The sequence below is a fragment of the Olea europaea genome, chromosome 11, assembly GCF_002742605.1.
Source record: "Olea europaea var. sylvestris chromosome 11, O_europaea_v1, whole genome shotgun sequence".
Taxonomy (NCBI): domain Eukaryota; kingdom Viridiplantae; phylum Streptophyta; class Magnoliopsida; order Lamiales; family Oleaceae; genus Olea; species Olea europaea.
In genome coordinates, this window is record NC_036247.1 from 3802579 (window position 1) to 3822260 (window position 19682).

At 33.6% G+C, this 19682-nt stretch overlaps 1 protein-coding gene across 1 annotated transcript; it reads left to right on the forward strand.

Annotated features, from left to right (window-relative positions):
• Positions 1–9381: 9381 nt before the first annotated feature.
• LOC111403029 (glutamate dehydrogenase A) lies at positions 9382–13151 on the forward strand. Its single transcript, XM_023031374.1, has 9 exons — positions 9382–9831; positions 10038–10151; positions 10750–10971; positions 11080–11154; positions 11262–11378; positions 11489–11739; positions 11962–12037; positions 12116–12202; positions 12660–13151. The coding sequence occupies exons 1-9, from the start codon at positions 9724–9726 to the stop codon at positions 12843–12845; spliced, it is 1236 nt and encodes a 411-aa protein (XP_022887142.1). The 5' UTR covers positions 9382–9723; the 3' UTR covers positions 12846–13151.
• Positions 13152–19682: the final 6531 nt, after the last annotated feature.

Here is a 19682-nt window from a genome sequence, read left to right on the forward strand (position 1 = left end):
AAGAGGGAAGTATTTATAAAAAAAAAAAAAAAAAAAAAAAAAAAAAAAAAGGTTGAACCCCAACTTTGGCCCCAATGCCCCGCCCCTAGAGCTTTGCGAAGGAGGTAAATCGCGGGATGTGCCCCTACAGGTCAGGGAACAAGAGCTGTTTGTATGCCGCACTTACAAGGAGTTCAATTTCATGTTTCAGGAACTGAACTCCCACACTGCTGCTGTCAGCAAGGCGTGAAATAACCTCACTCTCGTTTTTTGTACCACTGAGCTATGTCCCAGAGGGCGGGATATAAGTTTAATGTGGATGAAATGAGGCGTAGCTCTAAAAATCAACATGGCTGGTTTTTTATGCTAAATTAGTGTCCTTCACATTATACCTTGATACTTATTTAGACAACAATTGCCCGTAAATGGCACTTAGATTTTTTTTTTTTTTAACCCATTTTCTTCTCTACTTTTAAGTTACTTTTTTGCTATTAAATAAAGGATAATGCTAATAGCATGTATGAAAAAAAAATCACTTTCAAGCAAATTAGAGTGTGTTTAATTAATATGGAAAATATCACCTAGAAAAGAAAATATTTTCCATCTTTTGTGGAAAATAAAAACCACCTCTACCCAAGGAAAATATTTTTCTTAAAAATAAGGAAAATTAGGCATATTTTCAAAAATTGGAAAATGTTTTCCATGGAAAAAATTAGCAATCAAACACTCCAAGTAGGAATTTGGATGGAAAATTGATATTTTTCATGGAAAATAAATGTAATCAAACACACCCTTAGTGAATTTTAAATTCTTCTGAATTTTTGCAGCCATGAAAATGAGATTTTATGGCATATTTATTTAAAAGTTTTTAATTTAGTGAGTTTCACACTATAATTATTTATTTATTTATTTATTTTTAAAAAAAGGGAGATGAAAGAGACATTAACAGGTTTAATTATTAATGGTAGCCAGCCAGTAAATAGCCCGTGTCTGACTTTTATTCAACCAGAGCTGTCTTGAGCTTATATGATTCAAATTAATGCTATTGATTATACTTTAGGCCCCTGTTTGCCAACCATTTAGCCAAAAATGAGAATATAATTTATGATCGTTATATCTCTCAGTGGGACTTGATCGTGCAACAACTTTTGACTTGACAGGGGTCTTTTTACAAAATTGCCATCACATCTCTAAGGATAATTTTATTTGAATGGGCAAATTGATAATTTAACCAAATTTAGTGTTAAAAAAATAAAATAAATAAAAAAAATAAAAAAATAAAAAAATAAAAAAAAGTGCTCCCCTCTTTGACAATTATACTGCATAACGATCTGAATTCATCTAAAAATGACGTAAAAATATTCATCAAATGGGGGCTAAATAATCAAGTTATGATGTATAAGGACTACTGACATATTGTCTAATAACTAAAAATATATAAAAATGTATCATCTAAACTTTAATTGAATAGTTTATTTTGTTCCATGTAGCATTCTTTCTCTTGGTGATTCATTTATTTTCGACTAATGCTATGCAGCCTCACTAGGATTACAATCTCAGTGTAGGTGGTGCTTGATGATAAATTGAATGAAATGTGAAATTAAATAACTTATTTAATTTTATCTATCATTTAATGCTACATTAACGCCACCTAAAATGAGGTTATAACCTTAAATGACTTATTTAATTTCATGTTTCATTTTCAGAAGAACTAAATAACATTACTATTTGTTTTTGTCACTTAACCCACCCCATGGCCCCACACTTTTGCTGTTTAGCAATTGTTTGACATTATTAAAATGATTTTTGAAAAAATTATTGGAAATAGTATTTTTTTAGAAAATTTATGATTAACATGAAAAGAAAAAATAAATAATTAAACCATAACTTTTAAACATGATTGAAAATGTGCATAAGAAAAATGTTTTGATTTAAAGCATAAAATAGAAACTCAGCCCCTGTTTGGCCCCCATTACAGGGAAAATTTAATGTATAGAATAGTGTTTTTTGAAAAATGAGTGGTTGAAAAAGAAAGAAAAATTTTCGATTTACGTGTAATATTATTTTATGGAAGATTGTGTGGTTGAAAATAGGAGAGAGAAAAATAAAATGTAATGTAATGTAATGTAAAAAATGTAATGTAATGAAAATCAAACAATCTTCCATGTATAATTGGTTGTTAAAGATAAGAACGGCTCTTGGACGCCGCGAATCGCCGCCACAGCCTGTTTTAGTCAAATTTTTCTTATTTATTATTATTATTATTATTATTATTATTATTATTATTATCACGACCACCGTCGATATAATTAATAATTCTTGAGAGCTAACAAATTGAACATGCTTTTTTGGAATAGTCCAACTATTATTATTATTATTATTATTATTATTATTACTACTACGACTACCGTCGATAAAATTAATAATTCTTGAGAGAGCCGATGTCTATTTGCTCTAGTGGTAAGGACATTGGCATTGCTGGCTGAGGTTCCGTGTTCGAGTCCTCTTACCAGCATGGTGGTACTATGTAATGTAATGAAAATCAAACAATCTTCCATGTCTAATTGGTTGTTAAAGATAAGAACGGCTCTTGGACGCCGCGAATCGCCGCCACAGCCTGTTTTAGTCAAATTTTTCTTATTTATTATTATTATTATTATTATTATTATTATTACGACCACCGTCGATATAATTAATAATTCTTGAGAGCTAGCAAATTGAACATGCTTTTTTGGAATAGTCCAACTATTATTATTATTATTATTATTATTATTATTATTATTATTATTATTACCGTCGATAAAATTAATAATTCTTGAGAGCTAGCAAATTGAACATGCTTTTTTGGAATAGTCCAACGTTTATCTCGTGCGCGTTCCCAAAGTCACTGTCAGTGGTCCGCTCACCAGGAGAAAATAGGGAACTTTTATTGTTCTTTTCGATTTTTATTTTTTTAAATAAGGTCGTTGAAAATTTCGAACAATTTTGAGTAATGCTATTCGTAATAAAATTTATCGATAATCATCATATATGACAGTTTGTTTTTTGATACACTATCACATATATGTTACATAAAACGATTTAGTGATTTACCAATAAGCTTCACCATGAATAATATTATTTATCAATTTTTTATTCGTATGATTTTGAATTAGAAGGATACGTTAAGGGGTTCTATATGATATCTACTAATGTGATTTTTAGAACATAATCATACCATTTTGGTGTTTTATAATTTCACTACTTGAACCGTCAATTCAATCTAATTTAAGGATATTTCTCCGTCAGGCCCTAATTTAATTTGCAAAATTTTGATTTTCTCCCTCCAAAAATTATTGAATTATTCGTGACAATAATTCAGTTTGAGAATGAGACAAATTAAGTAATTAACTTTAATAAAATGTAAAAATATAAAGAAAATGGTATATAAATAATCAAAATAAGTAATTTCCTTTCTCCCCTCATTTAACCATCTCCTTTCTTTCGTACTAACCTTCGGAATGTTCGATGTTGAATATAAAATCTTTTAAAAGTTTAAACTAATCGATGGTCAATATACGTTACTTCATTTTTATATTAATCGTTGACAAGATTTTGGCTCAATGGAGTCACGGATTTGGCCTAGCAAATTAAAACACCTTTATTTTTTTCTAAGTGATGACACAGTGATGATCCTCAACTTAATTTGCAAAGATTTAACGGGTCAGAATTTGATTAGTTAGCTATTAAATTATAAGCTAACAATTTGGATTAATTAATAATTATTTTTTTTCTTTTAAACAAGGTGACAAATTATTGAGTTGGAAGCCTAATCCAAGCGTCTAGGTGGCCAGTCCACAATTCACAATTGATTTTTTCATATCGTATATGAAATTCGTCGACTGCAATTGTCATACCGTGTGGAACTCATCTATGGTAAAACTTGAAATGTTTTATTTTTGTTGTCGGAAATTCGACTAATGCAATCAAAAGAAGAAATAAAATAAGCAGAAAAATAAACAGTAAATGAAGCGAGGTATGCCAATAAAGTAAGCAAATCTCCTTAAGACAGATTTCGCCCCCCAATGAAGTGCAAACGGGATTATGGACGTTTGTCTTCCAAGATACAACGCTTCTTCCAAAGTCGATACTGCACAATACCAACCTTGTCGGTCGAACCAATGAATGATCGTACTTGAACGGAATAACCACAGAAGTATAAGATATTTTTTTTTTTTGGAGCAGAATATGGAGAGAGAAGAATTTAGAAATCAATTGAATTCGTAATTGATTTGGTGTATCAAAAAAGAATTTGGGGGTCCCTATTTATAGAGATTGAAGTGTCTCATGGAACAGGTGTGTGACATTTCAGGAACTGGTGCACCACTTGGTCTGATTCGTCTTAGCCATTGGATCGCACTATTTTTATGATCTGACGGCCCAGATTGAACCATGAAGTGAAGTGTCCATTTATCATGTCTATTCACCAATTTCTGAACAGTCACAGCCATGAGGATGCCACGCGTACATCTAACCGCCACGCAGGACGAAGGAACGCGACCTACCACTCGTGCGCCACCTAGAATGCCAACTTACCGAGCCTTGTGCTGCCACATCATCGAACCACGAGTCCATTTCCGAAAACTATAAGGCTCCCCAGCTTCTCGCGACGATGCGTACGTGCCAAGTGCGCCTCTAAAGCGCCCAATGCGTACTTTGCGACGTGCGCGTGCCGGGACCGGGACCGGGACCGGGACCGGGTCGTTTAATGACAAATAACTTTAAAAAAATCTACTTGAAGAGAAAATTTTATAAATTTTTATATAATTTTTAACCAATAATCCATCAGTGCAATCATTGACTCATCAATTCAATCAGTAGCCCAAAAAATCAGTACTTCGATCGGATGGGATCCAATATCTATGATTGCAAGACAATATTAAACCTTTGTTTGTCAAGCATTCTACCATATTTACCACATTATTTTTTCTACAATACTCATTTTCAACAACACATTCTCATTAAAATAATATTACACATAAATAAGAAACTTTTTCTTTTTTTTTTAACCACACATTTTAACATCAATCACTATTCTGTAATACGCTTTTTGAAATTAAAGGGGCACAAACATGCCATAAAATATTCTCATTTTTCATCCTATTTATATACTTACCATCTTATTTTCCCATTTACTTTATTTTTAATTTTTGAACACAATTACATTCAAAACATAATGAAATTAAAAACAAGAGGTGCAGTTTTTTGCAATCTCTACTTCAATTGGATCTATTTCGTTTTGAAATCTGTCCCAGAGACAGTAGAGGTCGAAGAGGACATTTTAAGTCTTATCGCAAAATGAAATGGAGTCACCTCTCATTGGTGGTAGAGTGAAGTGTAGTGTCGCATACACGTGCGTGTGTGTTTATATAATTTTTTTATTTTACGTCTTGATACGGTCCCTTCATTTTTAGTATTATTTTTTGAATTACAAATATTTTTTAGATGAATAATGATACTAATCATAAATTGTGGTTGTCACTAAAATAGATGACAATGGACCAGTTAACCTCTTCATTCATTGTCCAATACAAATTTGGACAATAAATGAAGGGACACATTGTTACCTATAAATTGCATTTGATAATAATTTAAGATGACGCTATTTTGGTGATGACCTTATCTATGTATTAATGCTATTATCTTTGGTCTAGGTTTCAATACATGTGCCACTATATGTATCGCATAATGCTTTTTAAAATTTTGGATAGAGCCATCTTTTTTTAGTTCAATCCAGCTTGATTCTTAAAATCTCAAATCTCAATTATTTGAAAAATTCTCGCAATTTTAAAGGAAAAAAAAACAAAAAAAAAATTTGATTGCTCAATTTCTTTTCTTTTTTTCCCTGTTCTTTTTAATTCTTTTAAAAATGTTTAAATAGGAAAAGGGAAAATGCCACATTTATCTTTATTGAAATTTGTCAAAGTTAGGTCAAGGTAGTGGATCTTGTTGCCAAAAACGAAAGCTTAGGACCCAATTATTCTCTTTGAAAAGATTAGGGACCCCAAATGCAATCTTCCCTGTTTTTAAGGATACTTGGTATGCACAAAACGTCCTTATCTTTCAAGTTTATTGTGGAAAACATTCACATTTTTCATTTTTTGACATTTTTGCCCTTACCTTTCACTTTATTTGCCTTGGACGGCCTTTTCACCAATTTTTAACATAAAATGACCAAATATACCCCCTTATTTAAACTTAAAAAAGAAAGGAAAAAAAAAAATAAATTACAACTATATAGCCAAACTTTTTAAAAAGTGCAAATTAGTCCAAACAAATTATTAATAAATTAAAAATAATAAATAAAAAACTCTTTTCTCAATACTCTTCACCTCCCCATCCTTACGCCTCCACCACCACCGCCGTGGCCGCCAAAATCATCAAAGCTCAAACCACAAACTGCTGCCATCAACCCTAAACACTTATGATAGAATTTTGATACAAATACTATTCAATTGAAAAGGGATCTAAACCCTTATGCTTCGAATTATCCCAAAATCAATTGCATGATTTGTGCAAAATTGTTGAAGACCCATAGTTGTAATAGTTTCACCATGATGAGAGGATGCTGAATATGGTGATCCACGATCATGATGTCCACCACAGTCGTCAAAATTTCGCTTGAAACCTATGTAATGACTGCATTCAAAATGTTTGGCTTTAGATGTTGATTGGGTGGCTGAGTAGGTGCTTGGGGACCATGGTTTGATGCGTCATGATGAGGGGAACTGCTAATATGTTGGGCTTGGGTTGGGAATCATCGGAAGGGAGCTGTCGACTGTTTTGGTTTGTGCGACTGACAGATTTTGGAGAGAAATTCTAGCTAATTTACCTAGAGTTAGGGTCAACTGTTGCGTAGGTTATGTAGGCGGCAGTAAGGGCTTCAAGTTCGTACTATGGTTTGGTGGCCATGGTAGCCAGAATGTGGTGAAAATCATAGCCAGGTGGATGATGGGAGGAGAAGAAGAGAAGAGAAAGAGAGAGATAATTTTTTAAATATTTTTTCATAATTTATTTGGACTAAGTTGCACTTTTTAAAAGTTTGGACCTATAGTTACAATTTATTCTTTTTTTTCCCTTCTTTTTTTGGTTTTATTTAAATAAGAGAGTATATTTGTCATTTTACGTTAAAAATTGGTAAAAATGATGTCCAGAGCAAAGAAATGTGAAAGATAGGGGCGAAAAATGTTAAAAAATGAAAGGTATGGATGTTTTCCACAATAAACTTGAAATGTATGAACGTTTTGTTCAAATTACCCTTTTATTTTAGAAAACTTCAAAGATTAGTAAACTTAATATAAAAACCTTCACTTAGATATATTTATTTAAAAAAAAAATAAATAAAATAAGAAGTGTTTACTTTTATGACAGAGAAATAAGAGTTAAAATATAAATTAATAAAGAATATTAAATTAATAATTTATTTCAACATTTTTTATATGTAGTTCTCACATGTCATTTAGTTTTATCATTAAGTCACGTTTAAAAAAAAATAAAATAAAAATAAGTCTTTTAGCCTTTCAATATAATGAGATTGCCATAATCTCATTTTGCTAGTTTCGTTTCTAAGGTGTCATTTAGCTATTACGTGTGAGTCTGGGTAAAGTATGATTGCTAATTAAGTAATTTTTATAAATTTGGAAGAATATGGGTAACAGAACTTGACATGTATGATGAATTTGAAATATATGGTAAAAAATGAAGTTTGATCAATTTGGTCAATTTTTTTTGTTTTTCTTATCTACTTTTTTCTATTTTTCAACTCGATGGGATCTATTTATTTGAAAACTATTGCAAAGATTTGTGATGACTTACGCTCAGTCTGTTTTAACATTTTTGAGTTTTGAGTTGCGATTACAAAGTACCTATAAATAACAACTAATTGTCAAATTTGAAAGAACTTTTTGATCTAAAATTTCTATGTATTTATTGTTTGATCAAAAAATGAAAATTATAACGCGGAAATTATATGGTCAAGGTTAAATAACCAATAAAGTTTATTTTTTTTTAAAGTAATTAGTTGAAAAAATCGATAAAAATATATTTCATGAAAAAAATAATCTCATACTACTACATTTTGGTTTAGTACATTCCAACATCCACCGTCTCAAAAATTCTCTCCATTTCCTTGGAGTTGCAATTTTTAAAGGGAAAATTGTAGTAGTGGTCCCTAACTTTTTCGATTTTGTAAACTTTACTTTAACCTTCATTTGTGCCAGCGAATAGGAATGTCAAAAAGGTTCGAGAGCTCGGGCCGCCAGTGGCTCGGCCCGTAAAAAGCTCGAGTCTGCTCGGCTCGAGGCTCGATCAAACCAAGCCTAAGCTCGGGCTGAGCCTCATATTGGGGTGCCGGGCCGAGCTTGAGTCGACCCATGTGGCTTGAGGATCGGCTCGAAAAAAAAAAAAGTAAGGTAGCTGGCTACTGCCTTTAAATAAAGGTAGCTACCAGCTGCTTTCTGCCAAAAAAAAAAATTAATAATAAAATCGAGTTGGCTCGGCTCGGCCCGAGCCTTCTTTTTGGTTAAGCTTTTGCTCGGGCCAAAAAAACCTATCTTCATTGATTTTTGGCTAGTGAGCCGGCTCATTGCCATCCCTAGCCAACGAATGTCCCTAAGCTTTCAAAAATTTGCACCTGAGACCTATCTGGAAGGAAATCGGCCAAAATATTGTCAGCTGATCGGAAATTTTTTTTGAACTATCTGTTACAACGATGATTTTATTGGATGTTGATAGCTTTTTGGATAGTATTTTAGACGATTTTATTGAATGCTGATTCCTTAATTTTTTTAGTCAACTGACAGTGTTTTGAACAGTTTCCATCCAAATGGACTTTGGATGCATATTTATGAAAGATTAGAAACCTCCGTTGACATAAAATGAAAATTAGGATAAAATCCACAAAAAAATGAAAATATTAGGAATCGCTGTTGCAAATTTCCCTTTTAACCCCTTTTCGTGATGAGTACGTTTATCTAAACTTAAAGGATATTTAAAGATATTTTTTTGTCAAACGTGCTTTAGGTTTTTCAGAAAGTTAACTTGCCATTTGGAAAAAATAATTGTTTCCATAAGTCCATATTTTTGGGAAATTAATTTTTCAAAATATTATTTAGCCCTCGTTTGATTCTCATTTTTATAAGAATGAGAATGAAAAATATAACCGTCATGAGACCCACACAAAAAATAGAAAGTTAAATATGGTGAATTGATATGATGGATAACGGTCATATTTTTCATTTTTTCCAAAGAATCGAAACAAACAAGACCTTACTTCTCAGCAAGGAAATTTTATCGAAGTGTGCTTCACATAAAGAACCCAATCTATAGGGTTCTGTCACTATACACACAAAAATTGGGGGTGAGATTTTTGGAGATAACCTCATGTGAGCCATCAACCCTCGTGAAAAAGGGTTCTATACTTTCTCCAATTTTACCCTTTCTACACGTACGCACCCATCTTCTCCTGCTTGGTCAACTGTGATTCATCAACCTTACCCCAATACCAGTCGCCGCATCCCACACGCACCCCACCCGCATCCACCACCCCCAACCCAACGAATATAAATAGATAGCAAACTGGCTTGCTTTATGCATCTTGATTCTAGTTCTCCTGATCTACTGCTAATCGACATTGACTTTGTGCACAGATATTTCTTTCCTTTTTTCATTGAACTGTGCAATTGATTTAATAAACAGAGCTTTGCAATGAATGCTCTTTCGGCCACCAATCGCAACTTCCGTCAAGCGGCTCGCATTCTTGGGCTTGACTCCAAGATTGAGAAGAGCCTTTTGATCCCATTCAGAGAGATTAAGGTAAAACAGAAAAATTACTTGTAAAATTTGGTTAATTTATAAAAATGTGCAATTTTGTTTCTATCTTTAAGGCGTGTTCTGTTCATCTTCTTAATGTGGGCTCACTGGGCTGGTAAAAGATATGCAATTTTTTGTATTTGTGGGTATTTTGTACAGTTTCTTTGAAATTTTCTTGATGTAGTTTATGGGTATTTGATGATGTTCAGGTGGAGTGCACAATTCCCAAAGATGATGGAACCCTGGTGTCTTATGTTGGATTTAGAGTGCAACATGACAATGCTCGTGGTCCAATGAAGGGAGGAATCAGATACCATCCAGAGGTTGTAATTTTTTGTTATTTTATTTGTATATATAATTTATTTATTTATTTTTGTTTTAATACTTGCTTGATTTTATGGTTGGATTTTGGAGTTTTGTGTTCAAGGTTCTTGAAATTCTTGATTGAATTAAGCGGTAATTGGATGGAGAATGAATATAAAACAACTTTTTTCATTCTTTTTCTTCAGATGATTGTAATGGCTTTTTTTGAAGACTATTGTTGGGCAGATACAGACTGGTTTTCTGAAAAAAGAAAATGAATTCTTGGGATTACCATTGGCTTAAACGATCCTTCTTAAGTACTGAAAATGGAACTCATTTACTGCATTGAGTACACTCCACTGAAAAGCTCAATGAGTCGCAATGATATTACTTAAAAAGATAACAGATCAGAAGACATAATTGATGTTTGATGCAAGAACCATGTTTTATCTCCCAGATTTATCATGATAAGATTTTTGCGTATATTATCTGGCCTTTCTACTAATTTTTCACATTTTGTAATTGCGGAATCTTATTGTGTTATTATTTACATCCGGAGCCAACATTTTAAATTGTTTTATTCATATTTTGTCCTGATGTGCTCTTAAAAACTGAAAGGTAGACCCCGATGAGGTAAATGCTCTTGCCCAACTGATGACTTGGAAGACTGCTGTAGCCGACATTCCATATGGTGGAGCAAAGGGTGGTATAGGATGTAATCCAAAAGATTTAAGCAAGAGTGAGTTGGAACGCCTTACACGTGTCTTTACACAGAAGATTCACGATCTTATAGGAATTAATACTGATGTACCGGCACCTGACATGGGAACCAATGCTCAGGTTAATGATTTCTATTATCCCTTTTTCTTTTATTCAATAATTTTCATCCGTTGGGGTCATAAACATATTTCATATAATGGAAGTGATTAACATGTTTGTAATGTGCAGACTATGGCATGGATTTTGGACGAGTACTCAAAATTTCATGGTCACTCGCCAGCTATTGTCACAGGAAAACCAATTGTAAATATCTCGACGATACTAAATACTATATTTTTAATATATATTGCAAATTAAGATGAGATTCCATCTTGGCCGTGCAAGTTCAATGTTTTCCTCTGGCATGTCAGGATCTTGGTGGTTCACTAGGCAGGGAGGCCGCAACTGGCCGTGGCGTTGTATATGCCGCAGAAGCATTACTCGCCGAACATGGCAAATCAATAAAAGACTTAACATTTTCTATTCAGGTATAATTTCATTTAAGTAAAGTTGAACTCCATATTTATCCATTCTTAACCATGTAGATGCACAATATGCTTGCAATATTCATATTAGTTAACTAAAAGTTATCATCTAGGGGTTCGGAAATGTTGGATCGTGGGCCGCAATGCTCATACACAAGAAAGGTGGTAAGGTTGTAGCTGTGAGTGACATAACCGGAGCAGTGAAAAATCCTAATGGACTTGATATACCAGCTTTGCTTCAGCACAAGGAGAGAACTGGAACGTTAACTGATTTTGATGGTGGTGATGCAATGGATTCAGATGAAGTGCTCACTCATGAATGTGATGTTCTCATACCATGCGCTCTAGGTGGAGTTCTAAACAGGTTAGCAGAATTTATGGTTGGTGTTATTACTAATTTTTGAACAAAATCTTCAAAGGAATGCAGCAAGTGGTTTCATGAGTGAAATCTGTCCTATGACTACATATTTGCTTGCTTATTTTTTGTTAGACATTTGGATTCTCGTTCTTTCACATGCTTCGTTTTGAATTCTTGAACCTTTTTAGTCCCAACTAACTTTTACCCATTTCTTTTCTTGATTGAAAGAGAAAATGCTGGAAATGTCAGGGCCAAATACATCATAGAAGCAGCAAATCATCCGACTGACCCCGAAGCTGATGAGGTGCGAAGCTGCTCCCAAGTTTAGTTTAAGTTATCTCTTCTGGTATATACTTATTTACAAAATGTTGTGTTGTTCCAGATTTTGTCCAAGAAAGGAGTTATAATACTCCCCGACATATATGCAAATGCAGGAGGAGTGACAGTAAGCTATTTTGAGTGGGTTCAGGTAACTTCTTCTCGCTTGATGTTGTCGTAAAGAAAAATAGATAATTTATCCTCTCAATTTTACATAAAACAGTGAGCAATTGAATTAACAAATATTATAATCAATTTAAAGCATCCATATCTTCGCATATCAATAATCTGAAATATCGGATTTAATTTTTCGTAGTATTTTTTTTGAATCAGAATAGGTGATGAATTAAATTAGTTCATTTTGACAATTATTGTAACAGTAAGTTATTTTGCAAATAGATGGCTTCAAGTGTTTATATTTTTCTGTAATTCCTCCTACAAATTCTTATAAATTTGCTAATCAATGTGGGCATACAAAAGCATGACAGCGTGATTGCTGATTCGCTTATTTGATGAAGGATTTTTCTATTATTTTATTATTATTATTTTTTCTTGATAGATATATTTCTTGAAACTAATTGAGATGTAATTATGACTTTTGTACACAGAACATTCAGGGTTTTATGTGGGATGAAGAGAAGGTGAATCGGGAACTTAAGAAATACATGACAAGAGCCTTCCATAACCTGAAGAATATGTGTCAGTCTCATGCTTGCAACCTTCGCATGGGAGCCTTCACTCTGGGTGTGAATCGTGTTGCTCGTGCCACATTATTGAGGGGTTGGGAAGCCTAGGGTTCTCGTCTTTGGCGCTCAACAACTGCTTATTCTCCAAAATGTTCAGTTCAATAAAAACTTTTTTTCTTCTATTCTTAGGATCATTTCAAACTGGTCGATGAAGTATAGCCAATTTGACGATGTCATTTTGAAAGAGGAAACAGAGCAACAAATTGTTTGTATTCGAAGTTGTTGTTTCAATTAAGCTTTTACTCATTGTGATAGGTCCACCTTCTTTAAGGTGACTAAGTCTTCAAACCATTGGTAATGAAACTAAATCCAGAAATTCATCTATCAGATCAACTTTTGTGTTTTTTCTCTTTACTTTGAATTTGGTTGGTGTTATTTTGTATGATGAAATCTGGTCTTTCTACTTAACTGGTTGTCATGTTCTACAAGCACCAGAAGATTTGAGTATACAAGTTAAAGTCTCAAGAAAACTTCATCTCTCTTCCATTAACCTTATCATACATTGGACACAAATCGCCCTCTCTTAGTTTTGCAATCATTGTCATACATCCCCTTATGTTTATATGATTTGAATCAGCATGGAATACGACTATTCTTGTGCTAGCTCATTGTTTGAATGCATGGCTTCCATATTCGGATGGGAATCCTTCTGAGGGTTGCTTGCATAATGGTTGAAAATGAAACATATAGCAGCTCCTATATATCAGTCTCAAATTCTCGTCTTCGTATTTATTTGAGATATATTCTTGGTAGAAATATTCCTAGATATTTCCTGTGGAAAGTGAGAGCAGGACACTCTCTTAGGAGGGTTCATGGTGTTGAGTATTGAAAAAAAAATCAACTTTATATTGCAAATAATTGATTCTAGGAGATAATAGAAGTATTGAAATATTAAATGGGTTCAAAATACAGTTAGTCATTCAACTTAGTTCGGTTACTTAAATAAAATTCTTCAGTTTTTCTAATAGAATGTTTGACGTGAAAGATGACAATGACGTAGTGTTAACATAGTTCTTAGTTCTTACACATCAGAAATAAACAGAACTTATTTTACTAATTTGTCCCGAAGAAAACTCATGCTGTCAAGGCAACCAGTATAAATAAAGGCTAAGGGATACAAATAGCAATAAGAATTGCAAATACATCTGTAATTATTTACACCTGATTCTGTTATTGAGTGATCATGGTTCTATTTACCGGATCTATGGGGATTCTCTGTTGCCTCTTGTTATGCACCGTAACAGCACTTGATACTTGCTTTTGCAAAGCATTCTCTACTGAGAGTAAGGCCCTTTTGCTGTTCAAGAATGATTGACAAGATCCTGGAAAAACCTCTCTTTTCTTGGGTTGGTGACGATAGCCGGAAATAGGACTGGACAAATCTCCCGAACCGAACCCGACGGTTCTTGTCAAATTAAATACCCGAACGGATATCTGAATTGAGAACCGACGGCTACGGTTCGATTCTCGATTCTAGACCAAGAACCGAATCTTTATAATTTTTTTTTGTGTAAATCAAATTATTTTAATTTTAATTTTTTCTAAACAAATTAACAATTTTTAAATCTAAATTTTTGGTCCAATAATTTGTTTCATTTCTAATTTTTTAATTTTTGGCTCAATTACCTATTTTATTGTTTCATTTATTAGCCCAACAAGATCTAATCCATTAAATAACCCTAAACACCTATACTAAAGTATATAACGTTGTCTAGACTCTCGTACTCACTCTCACAGCCTCGCTAACATTCTTAAACCTATACAATCGTCGGCCGACACTGTGACCTCCGCCGACCGAAATTTTGACCGTAACGATCATTTGAACAAAATAGTCTACTAGTCTCTGACATTCTAAAACCATTGAATGTATCATTAGTTGTATTTATATAATATTGTTATAAATGTTAAAAAATTTAATTATAGTACAGAATCGAACGAAACGAAACCGAACGGTTCCATAATTATATTTGGACCCGACAATTCCATTTACCGAACCGACCCACGCCCACCCCTAGTGGAAATGGGTTGAGATCGTTTGTGATGATATAACATCTTGAGTCCATGAAATTCGCCTTCATAATCGTCACGTTGAACCTTACACCGAGTTTAGCGTAGATGTTTCTGATATTGAAGTTCACTCGAGATATAAGTAGAGGAGAAGCTGAAGCCTTCTTTGATTCTATGTATCCGACTCGGTTAGATCTGAGTTGTAATGATCTTGAAGTGATTCGAATTCCAAGTTTCATTGGTTCTTTGAAAAATTTGCAGTATCTTGATCTTTCTCAGGTTGGATTCTAGTTAGTAGTCCCTCTACAACTTGGAAAACTGTCACATTTGCACTGTCTTAATCTGGAGATTGTAGTGGACTTTTTGAAAGCTTTGTTGGGCGCGAAAGCTCTGATACCACTTGGTGATCTCTCTGTTGGAAAGCTCTAATACAACTTGGTGATCCCAAATCAGATTGTAAGGAATGAGATTTAATGACAATATTGAAGTAAACAAAATCACACCACGAAAACAAGATTTAAAGTAAAGAAGAACAAAATGGGTTAATTGTAAAGTGACGATATTTATTACTGAACAATATAGAGAAAACAAGTACAACTTAGCAAAATTGCTTCTCACAAAACTGACAGAGGAACCTCATATTTATAGGAAAAATCCATCTCTGGAAGTAGATTTGGAGACGAAATAAAATGCCTAAAAGTTTCCTTATTTGAACTCTTCAAGTCCAACTCAAATTCCAACTTCCAATGGACTTCAAAATAGTTATTTAAATAGAATTTGACAATTAAACTTTAATAGGATTCCTCAAAGCATTCCAACTAGAATTTCTCTTGATGTACACTTTAATCAGAATTCTACAATTATATCAATAAAAGAATTTGAGTCATCCCAAAATTCTAACAATCTCTAACTTGACGCGAATTTCAGTGCAACCGAACGAAACTCCTAGATTTCAAATCTGTCTACATCGAAATGAATTGGCCAATCTCTTCAACGTAGTAACCAAACACTCTATATAAACCAAACAATTGTCCTCTGCCCAGTGTCTATAAGCGACACCCAAACCCAATCCTAGGGTTCCCGAAATTCCTCCTTAGAATTAATGTTGATCACATAGGATCGAAGCACACCTTGTAACAAGAGCCAAATCAGATGTTTGATCAGAAGGCCCCTTGTTGGAACTGTTACCTTCAATGTCCCTAAAAGCATCCTAGACATTACTGACACCACGGTACCTACGCTCGATGAATCCAATTCTAGCAACTGAACACAATGTACCCGTCGAAATTGGTGGCAAAGCGGAATCACTAACGCTCTACCTGGTAGTGTTCTGAACCGACTCAAAGCCCAACACAAGAGGTACTGTATCAAAGTGAACTTCCACCATGGTACTAAATTTGTCCAAATGTCTCATCTTAACTGGTTCTGCACTCCTCTACAAAATGTACAATTATGATCTTCTCCATTCCTCCAGTACAACTCGTATTTCCTTTCGGACCTTTAATATTCTACCTCCTCCAGAAAATTTATATCTTTCTGCAGCCAGGGCACTCAGCAAAATGGGATTCCTCTTCAGATCTGGAACATGTCGAACCTGGCAAGTGTTCTGACCTTCCCATTCTGCAACCGCAATTTGACTCGACCGATTCCAGCAATATGGCAAAACTGGTTGTTTTCGATTACAACTCCATCTTGCTGAACAACCTCATATGTCTTAAATAAGTTCCTATCGGAACACATACTGTGTGAACATACTGAATCAAGAATCCACTCCTCATCAGGCCTGGATTCCACATCAGATACCACAATCAACATCACATCTCCGCTATCTAAAAAATTCTCAACTACATTGGTTTCGCTTGAAGTCAAAGATTGAGCTCCACGATTTGCAACGAAATCACCTCTAGCCTGCAACATATGGCAATCCTTTCGAATATGTCCCTTCTGTTTGCAATAGTAACAGTACATTGCTAAAGTTGAATTTTGTTCTACCTCTCCATCGACCACCTTGAGATACAAGAGCTTTCACCATCCCTTGATGTAGCTCCAATCAAATGCTTCATCTTCCCCTTTGAGTGCAAAGAATCATAGACATCATTTATAGTTAAAGTATCTTGGCTATACAAGATGGTGTCTAGAAACGAAGCATAAGAACCAGACAGCAAACACAACAGGATCAATGCAAGATCCTCTTCATCGTACTTAACCATCAACATTTCAAATCTGCAACTATTTCCTTGAACACGGCAATGTGATCTTCTAACGACCCTCTTTCCTTCATGCGATGAGAATACAGCTTCTACTTAAAAGTCAATTTACTAGTAAGACTCTTAATCATACATAAATGCTCTAGTCTCAACCATAAAGCAGTTGTCATTTTCTTCTTCAAGACATCGTGCAAAATATTGTTGGATAAATGAAGATAAATCAATGACACAGCCGTCCGATCCTTCTGTTGTTTTTCCTCCGTTGTCCAATAGCTAACATCTTCTCAAAACCCAACAACGCATTGTCCAAATCCAACTGCGCCAGAACAACCATCATCTTTACTTGATACAAAGAAAATCTCGTATTGCAATCTAGTTGTGAAATATCATATTTCAACCTAACCATCCCGAAAAATCTCAACCAATTTACAAAAGGAACAGAGCTTTGATACCACTTGTTGGACGCGGAAACTCCGATACTACTTGTCAATCCCAAATTGAATTATAAAGAATGAGATTTAAAGACAACAATGAAGTAAACAAGATTACATAACGAATACAAGATTTAAAGTAAAGAAGAACAAAAAGGGTTAGTCGTAGAGGAAATATGTTTATCACTAAACAATATGGAAAAAACAAGTACAACGTAGCAACATTGCTTCTCAAAAAACTGACAGAGGAGCCTCATATTTATAGAGAAAATCCATCTCTGAAAGTAGAGTTGTAGACGAAATAAAATGCCTAAAATTTTCCTTATTTGAGTTCTTCAAGTCCGACTCAATTTCCAACTCCCAATGGACTTAAAAATAGAACTTTAAATAGAATTTGACAATTAAACCCGAATAGGATTCCTCAAAGCATTTCATTCAATTCAGTGGAGGGAGCCATATCTGAATCAGACTTCGCCAATTTGTCTGGAGAATTGCTCACATCACTGCTGAAATGTGTCAATTTGAAGGTGCTCGACCTAGGAGGTAACCTGTTTAGTGGAAATATACTGGGATGGATCTGCAAAAAACTTTCAAAACCTGTTATTCTCAAGCTTTGTGTGAAGAAGTTTTGGGTAACTATTTCACGGGAATTATGTCATCTTACTGGCCTTCATATTTTGTGGCGAGTAATAATCTGTCAAGAAGCATACCAAGGTGCTTCAATAACTTCAGTAGTGTGGTCGGAAAAAGGGTTTCAAGTAACTTCTCGTTGATGACGTGACAAGTGAACTTTAATTATGGTTCTTTGAAATAATTAAGATTCTCTTGCCACGTTAGTAGTGAAAAGTTTTTATCTTCTCCACTAAGGGTAGAGGATCGAGATTGTATAACACTCTTCACCAAACATGTCATGATATTTTCAACCTACAAAGCAATTGCATTGTAGATTTTCTCTCTCCTATAAATTTCAAACTCTAATTAGACGTATGTCTTGAGGGAATAAACTCGGTGTTAAAATGAAAAAAATTAAAACGTTTATAAAAAAGACGTCTAAAAATTATTTTAAAGAAAAAGGTAAAATTTGGTGGCACATGAGAGCACCAAACGTTGGTGTACGTTGGATTGACCTCTTTCATGACCTGCAACTTTCGGGGGAAAGTGGCGTGATAAAAGCATTAAAATAATAATCTTTTAATATAAAAATATTGAAATATTATTATACCAATCACTTTTAAAGTATCACATAGTGATTATGCAGAATATGAGTTAAAGTGTGACTGGCAATAGTATAAAGAACAACTTATGCATAATAGAGAGTATTTTTAAATTTAGAAAGTAATTTTTTATATACTCCAACAAACTCTTTACTTTGATTCTTTATTTTGTTTTTTCCAATAAACATTTAATAAAATTTCCACATATTTTATTTAAGTATAATTTTTTATATATTAATGACCAATCAATTCAAATATAAATTTGTAATATATTAAATGTAATCATTGCACATTAAAAATAGAGAGTGAATTTGGTTTTCTAAATTTAGAGAGGCAAACATACTCTTTATTTTAAAAAATTAGAATAAAGAGTCTCTTGAAACCCATTTTAAATAATAATTCTCTAAAATAAAGAGTATTTTTTATTTAAAGATTTTTTTAGATATGCTCTAACTTAACAATGTTCTTTATTATGAGGACGGTAGGCGGTAGCTCAAGAAATGTGAAAAAGTGATAAATTTTAATTTAAATTAAAGTTTGATGATCCAATTGAACTCTTTTTGAAAGTTCAGTGATCGAAGGTGAAATATTTATAGCAAAATTAGATTATTTTATTATTATTATTGTAGCAACGATTCTTAACCTTTTCATTTTTTGTAAACTTTATTTTAACTTTCATTTTGTGTCAGCGGAGGTTCCTAACTTTTCATAAATATATACTTGAAATCCATCTGGAAGAAAATTGTCCAAAACACCGTCCTAAAAAGTATCAACATTCAATAAAATCGTTGCAATAGCAGATAATTTAAGAAATTTTTTAGGTTAATTGATGGTGTTTTGGACGGTTTCCGTCTAGATGGACTTCAGGTGCATATATATGAAAGATTAAGAGCTTTTGTTGGCACAAAATAAACCTTAGAGTAAAGTTTGTAAAAAATAAAAAGATGAGGGACCGCTGCTGCAGTTTTGTCTAATTGTTATTATTATTTGCATCACTAATCCGTTCCACAGTACCAAATAGGGGAA